This window comes from Oxyura jamaicensis, chromosome 26 (assembly GCF_011077185.1).
Source record: "Oxyura jamaicensis isolate SHBP4307 breed ruddy duck chromosome 26, BPBGC_Ojam_1.0, whole genome shotgun sequence".
Classification (NCBI taxonomy): Eukaryota; Metazoa; Chordata; class Aves; order Anseriformes; family Anatidae; genus Oxyura; species Oxyura jamaicensis.
The window spans coordinates 2429394-2436181 of NC_048918.1; the positions used below are offsets into that span (position 1 = coordinate 2429394).

At 62.9% G+C, this 6788-nt stretch overlaps 1 protein-coding gene across 1 annotated transcript; it reads left to right on the forward strand.

Moving 5' to 3' along the window:
- Positions 1 to 836: 836 nt before the first annotated feature.
- On the forward strand, positions 837 to 6094 carry SYT2 (synaptotagmin 2). The gene is made up of 8 exons (XM_035347320.1): positions 837 to 1017; positions 1113 to 1282; positions 2331 to 2447; positions 2619 to 2786; positions 2912 to 3079; positions 3450 to 3567; positions 3734 to 3867; positions 4456 to 6094. Exons 1-8 carry the CDS (start codon positions 852 to 854, stop codon positions 4660 to 4662), a joined length of 1248 nt encoding a protein of 415 aa, XP_035203211.1. The 5' UTR covers positions 837 to 851; the 3' UTR covers positions 4663 to 6094.
- Positions 6095 to 6788: the final 694 nt, after the last annotated feature.

Sequence of the window (6788 nt, forward strand, 5' to 3'; positions counted from 1 at the left end):
ACTGCAGGCAGGGCTCACTGCAGGCAGGGCTCACTGCAGGCAGGGCTGGTGCCAGCCCCACTCGGCTCCCAGGGCTGGTGACCACCTCCCCGTGCAAGCCTGGGGTTTAATTTCCCCAGGTGGCATCAGCAGCCTGGAAACCTCAGCCCTGCCTTTTTGTGTTTTTTCTGTAAAGTGTTCAGGTGGTGAAGCTGCGATCACCAGTGACCTTGGCGCTGGCTGCAGCAGGGAGGGAGGTGATGAATTTGGGCTGTTTCAGTGGCTTTTGGGGGGCTGCCTTGGTGGTGGCCCCCAGTCAGGGCAGCAGGACGGGGACACAGCCGGATGACGTGGTGCAGGATACAGCTGGGTAGCAGCGGGAGCTGATGCCAGGTTGGGGTAGGAAAGCCCCCAGGTCTCTGTGGCCAACATTTTGAGGCAAGAACGCTCTGTTTCAGCTCCAGCTGAGGGGGGAGGAGGGGGCAGCAGCCAGCACTGGGGACAATGCTCCAGACAAGGGGCTTTGGCAAGAAGGGGCACAGGAAAGGGTCCTCCCAGGAGCTCACGTGCCCGCAGAAATCCCCCCCGGTTATCCATGCTCCTGCTGGGCTCCTTGCTGGTGCCCTGGAAGCCCTCGTGCTCTCCTTCACCCCACCGGCACCGCTCTCCCCTTGGCTTTTTGCCTGCTCTTATCTTCCCTTTGCAAGGTTATGACCGACTCCGTGCTCTCTTTCCAGGGCCCTGCGTGCTCGGCAGCGGCTTTGTCCCCATCTGAGCACCCCGGGGCCCTTCAGCACCCACCCCGCCGGGTCCCAGCTCGCAGCCTCAACCCTCACCACGGCCACGCTGTGCTGCAGGTCCCCCGTCCCACCATGACGTTCAAGCAGGCGTCCATGATGGCCCCGGAGGCCACGGCCACCACCGTGCCCATGGCCACCATGGAGAACTCCACCGAGGCCACGGGGCCGGGCGAGAGCAAGGAGGACATGTTCACCAAGCTGAGGGAGAAGTTCATGAACGAGCTCAACAAGATCCCCCGTGAGTAGATGCTTCTTCCCCCGGGACCCCCTCTCCGGGACCCCGTGCGGCTCCGGCCCACCACGGGCTGACCGTGGCCCCACGCATTCCCGCAGTGCCGCCCTGGGCCCTCATCGCCATCGCTGTGGTCGCCGGCCTCCTCATCCTCACCTGCTGCTTCTGCATCTGCAAGAAATGCTGCTGCAAGAAGAAGAAGAACAAGAAGGAGAAGGGCAAAGGCATGAAGAACGCCATGAACATGAAGGACATGAAGTCAGGCAACCAGGTGACGGCCGTCGGGAGAGCTCACTCGCCTCCTGAGCTGTGCCTGTAGCAGGGGGGGAGCTCAAGAACCCCACTGGTTTGGGGTCCCCAAAAACTTTGGAAGGCTGGTGCTGATACCAGGGCACAGCCAGGACCATCTGGGGATGGCAGAAGGGAAGGGAGCTTTTTGGCACCAGCGGGTCTGGGGCCATCCCAGCCGTTTCCATGCCTCAGCCCAGGGCCATCTGGGGAGGGCAGAGCTTGGGCATCTGTTCCTCCTGCCGAGAGATACGTGGGCACTGCAGGCATGCAGGCAGGGCTGGAGGGATGAGCAGTGATGTATCTGGGTGTCCACTGGGTGCAATTCCCAAATGCTGGGGGTGGGTTGGGGTCCCCCCGGGTTCAGTGGGGCCATACAAGACCCCAGCTCCCTGCCTTGGCCTGGGTCCCTCCGTGGTGCTGTCCGTAACATCGCTCTCTTCCCTCCTGGTGCTCTCGCCGTCCTCCCTCTGTGCCGTCCTGACTCCGTGCTCCCTCTGTGTCTGGGGACATCCTCCATGGTAGGTGCTACCCCGAGCCTGCCTTCTCCATCAGCTGCGTCCAGGGTGGGACCGGGGACCTGTGGGCACAGCAGAGAGGTGCTGGGGGTCTATGGCATAGAGAGGCAGGGAGAAGGCTGGCTTTGCCTTACACATAGGAGAACTAGGTCCTCTCTCTCTCTTATTAACATCATAATCCCTAGGAATGGCCCTGCTAACCCTCTGTAGTGCTCCCAAGCATGGGCTGGAGGCAAAGGATCCCTGCACCCACCTGCGGGGTGGTTTGCTCACAGCCTCCTTCGGCTGGAACCGGCCCCAGGCAGCCCCCACCCCCCCATCCTCCATCCCACTAAGACCAGCTCCGAGCAGAGCTGGTTCCCCCCAGGCTGCCCTCCCGGTGCTTTCTGTCCCCATCCCCTTGTGGTGCCCAGGGGTCAGGGTGCTGGAGGTGCCCGTGTGGGGATGGGGACGTGGGGCTGGGACCCCCCCCAGCTGAGCTGGGCCCCTCGGCTGCCGCCGCAGGACCCCCAGGACGACGACGACGCGGAGACGGGCCTGACGGAGGGGGAAGGCGAAGAGGAGGAGAAGGAGCCAGAGAACCTGGGCAAGCTGCAGTTCTCGCTGGACTACGATTTCCAGGCGAACCAGGTGAGGAAGGGGCTGCGGAGCCGCAGGGGTGGGGATTTGCCCAGGGAGGGCATTTGGAGAGGAGGAATCCCCCTGGGGGAGCTGGGTGCTGTGGGAGGGAGCTGGGGAGCTGGGTGCTGGATTGGAGCCCGTGGTGCTGCCCACAGCTGACGCCGCCTCTCTCCCCTCCAGCTGACGGTGGGGATCCTCCAAGCTGCCGAACTGCCAGCCCTGGACATGGGCGGCACCTCGGACCCCTACGTCAAGGTGTTCCTGCTCCCCGACAAGAAGAAGAAGTACGAGACCAAGGTGCAGAAGAAGACACTCAACCCCGCCTTCAACGAGACCTTCACCTTCAAGGTGAGCCACATCCAACCCCACCATGGGACCTCGTCTCCCGCTCCCGTCCTTCCCCCAGCTGCGTCCTGGCCTCATGGTTTGGCCTTGCTGGAGCCCCTTACCACCCGGTGGCCCTTTCCCCGCAGGTCCCCTACCAAGAACTGGGTGGGAAGACGCTGGTGATGGCCATCTACGACTTCGATCGCTTCTCCAAGCACGACATCATCGGTGAGGTGAAGGTGCCCATGAACACGGTGGACCTGGGGCAGCCCATCGAGGAGTGGCGGGATCTGCAGAGCGGCGAGAAGGAGGAGGTGAGAGGGGGCCCTACAAGGCCGAGCTGTGGGGTGGCCCCGGCCGTGGGGTGAGCTCTGCTTCCCGGGCATCGCTGCGTGTGGCCCCACCTCGGTGCTGTGTGTGAGGGCTGGGCAGGATCCGACCCTGTTCTTCCCCTGTGAAGAAGCCTTTCTGTAACACAAAGGTTTGTAAATATCTGGGTGCTGCGCTGGGACTCGCCTGTCCCGCACCCCGGTGATCAAACCCTCGTGTGTGGGGTGCCAGGTTGTGCCTGTGCCGAATGCTGAGCGGGGTTTGGGGGGAGACTGAAGCTGGGACCAAGTCCCAGCGCTGCGATACAGCGCACTGGGGAGGCTCTGATTATCTGCTCCCGGCCCCACTTGGCAGCCAGAGAAGCTGGGCGATATCTGCATCTCCCTGCGGTACGTGCCGACGGCCGGGAAGCTCACTGTCTGCATCCTGGAGGCCAAGAACCTGAAGAAGATGGATGTGGGAGGCCTCTCAGGTGAGCCGTGGTGCTGATCGGCTGGGCAGGGCCTCCATCCACGAGCCTGCGAGCACCTTTACCTGTGGAGGGCTCCTTACCCCTCGTGCTGGGCTGGGACCTGTCCCAGGGCCAGGCCGATGGTGTCCCTGGGCACTGCGATCTCCTGCTCCCCCTTCTCCCCCAGATCCCTACGTGAAGATTCACCTGCTGCAGAACGGAAAGAGGTTGAAGAAGAAGAAGACCACAGTCAAGAAGAAGACCTTAAACCCCTACTTCAACGAGTCCTTCAGCTTTGAGATCCCCTTTGAGCAGATACAGGTTCGTTCGCTGACATCCTTGGGGGCATGTGGGCAGGGTGGGGGTGCCAGCAGAGGTCTCACACTGTCCCAGGCCACGTCCCAGTGGCTCCTGATGAGCTCCTGGTGCAGCTGCCCATGAAATGCATTTGGTGCCAACCCGAGCTTGGCCTGACGCTGAGGGTGACTGGTGCAGGGCAGGCCTGGGAGGCTGGGCAGCACCCATGGGAGATGTAACCCCAAACCCATCTCACGCCAGGAACGGGGCTTTCCTCTGCTCCCGGCCCTGTAGTGCTCACCCCAGGCATAGCAGGGAGCCCTCAGTGGTCCCAGGGGTGTCCTGGACCATCGGGAGGTGCCTTCTGCCCCCCCGTGTCCTGTCCCAGCCCCTTTGTGCAGCCCCATCGAGCTCTGCAGCCTGCAGCACTACAGCAGCCCTCGGTGCCTCGATGTGCCCAGGCGGCCACGTGAGGACGAGCTGGGCCCCACCACGGCCCCACAACCCCGGGCTCCTCGGGGAAGGAAATGGAGGAAGGAACGGGCACGGAGGGGACCCTGCCCCAAAACAGGCCACCTGTTTAGCCCCTCTAAAGAAGGCTTCCTCCTCCAGAAAGTGCAGGTGGTCATCACGGTGCTGGACTATGACAAGCTGGGGAAGAACGAAGCCATCGGCAAGATATTCACGGGCTGCAACTCCACCGGCACGGAGCTGCGGCACTGGTCCGACATGCTGGCCAACCCCCGGCGGCCCATCGCCCAGTGGCACTCGCTGAAGCCAGAGGAAGAAGTAGATGCAGCTCTCGGGAAAAACAAATAGGAAGATCTGCTGGCCAGCGTGGCGTGGGCCTGTGGACAGTCAAAGCAACCCAGAGCTACTGATACCTCAGTTACGCAACCTTTGGTTTCGGTTCTGTTTTATTTTTTTTGGTTCTGTTTTAAGCTGAAATACCCTTTGACGGCTGTGGAAGGGTTTCCAGACAGTCCCAATAGCTTCCAGGGGAAGAGGTTTAAGACGGATGGTTCTTTTCATTCTCCAGCATCGCTCCCTTTGGCCGCATGCCCCATCACCTCCACCCGCCATCCCTTCCCGGCGTGAAGCCACCGCCACGCCTGGGGCTTCCCAGGCAGCCCGGCACCAGCCCATGGCATCGCTGCCTCCGTCCTTCCCGTGGGCCCACGTGGGAGCCAGCGAGCATCTTTGCGTGGAGGTGACATCAGAGCCTGATAACGCAAGGTGACCAGGCTCACTGCGCTTGCTTGGGACATGGACACCTGTGTGGGCACCAACACGGTGGAGAAGACCTTCTGCAGGAGGCCCGGGGGCATCCCCGCACCCGCTCTGCCTCCCCGCAGTCCGCCCAGTTGGGAAGGGTGAGAGATGTGGCTTTGGGCTGCCTGCGGCTGGCTCCAGGTTTGGATTTTTCTGGGGAGAGGTCTGGGGAGGTCTTGTGCTGCAGAAGATGTTGTCGTGGGTGCTGAGCCCTCGGTGTGGTGGCCAGACCCCACAGGAAAGGGCACAGCAGCAGCACTGTGGGCATGCTCTGGTTGGGGCCACGGTGTGGATTGCCGCTGTCGTGTCACCAGAGGCTGAGCTTAGGGAGCTCTGGGGTGGTTTGCACGCACCTCCCGTCACACTTGGCACGGCCGTGTGCCTCCTGGAGACACCAGATCAAAGCCTGGAGCTCTGGGTGCTTCCACGATGCTGGGTTACATGGAGAGGTCCCCGATGCTGGGGGGAGCAGGCAGCCCCGGAGCAGTGCCTGGTGCCATCCTCGAGGCCCCTGTGCATCCCTGGGGCTGAGCCCTGCCATGGGCACCCCAGCATGGCCCTGGGGAGCTCCAGCCCCACTGCTGCCTCCCACCATCAGCGGGGAGGGTGAGAGCCAGCCCATGGCCAAGGAGGGGCTGCAGACCCCAGGCCCCATGGGCTGCTCTACCCCTCATCCTTGTCCCTCTCCCCTCGGGCAGTGTGAGCTGGAAAGCCAATGCCATTCCCCGCGGCTGGGCAGCCCTGCCCAGTTCAGCCCAGTCTGTGCTGGAGCCCGGGGTGTCCCCGCGCCACCTCTGACTCCCCGGGAGCCTCGCGCTTGCTGCTCTGCTTGACCTTCACCTTCATCCTGGCTGCTCCAGGCCAGCGCTGCCTTGTGCCTGCCGGTCCTCGAGGTCATGGGGAATGCTGTGGTGGGGAGAAGGTCCTCAGCAAGCGGAGTGAAGCAGCAAAGGGTGTTGCATGCTCAGTGAGAAAAAGAGCGCAGTGGGGATGCCCCTGGCGTTGGGGATGCTGCCTGGGGGGGTGTACACCTGGCCTGGGACCTTGGTGTACGGCACCCTGAGCCTGGGGACAAAGTGCCAAAGCTGAGCTCACCCTGGTGCCATTGGATGCTTTGGCGGCCCCTGCTTCCCAAGGGGCTTCCCACCCCAGGTGGGGTGAAGATGGGAAACGGTGGCAGGGGATGGCCACTGCTCAGGGGTCCAGGTTGGGCACAGGGACAAGCACCTAACCCAGGAGGGACGTGTGGCCCTGGGACAGGTCCCCAGGGAGGGACGCCTCCGTCCTTGGTGGGGTTCAGGTCAGCAAGGTCCTGCGTGGATGGTGTAGCTGGAGGGAGAAGGAGACGCGGGGTGTTTTTAATGAAGTGTGCTGGGCAGGTGGCGTGGGGCGGTGGGGGCAGCTGATGCCCCTCGTCTGGGGACAGCATCAGGGATCTCCCAAACCTCGGAGTCTGGCTGGGCACCACGGGGGGTTTTGCCTCGTGTTTGTAAAGACGAAAGAATCGAGGAATTGGCAAGAGCACCAAAACCCTCCCGTGGGTGGGCACGGCCCCGGCGTCTTCCTTGGGAAGCGGGCGGAGGAGCGCACACGCCTGCGCACACACAGACACACATGTACACACATGTACACACATGTACACACATGTACACACATGTACACACACGTACACA

Excerpts from the sequence above, each read along its gene's own strand:
- SYT2 (XM_035347320.1), top strand. The coding sequence starts at position 852 with ATGACGTTCAAGCAGGCGTCCATGATGGCCCCGGAGGCCACGGCCACC. Across the intron at positions 1,018-1,112 it reads CGAGCTCAACAAGATCCCCC|TGCCGCCCTGGGCCCTCATC; the intron begins GTGAGTAGATGC and ends GCATTCCCGCAG. Across the intron at positions 2,448-2,618 it reads ACGATTTCCAGGCGAACCAG|CTGACGGTGGGGATCCTCCA; the intron begins GTGAGGAAGGGG and ends TCTCCCCTCCAG.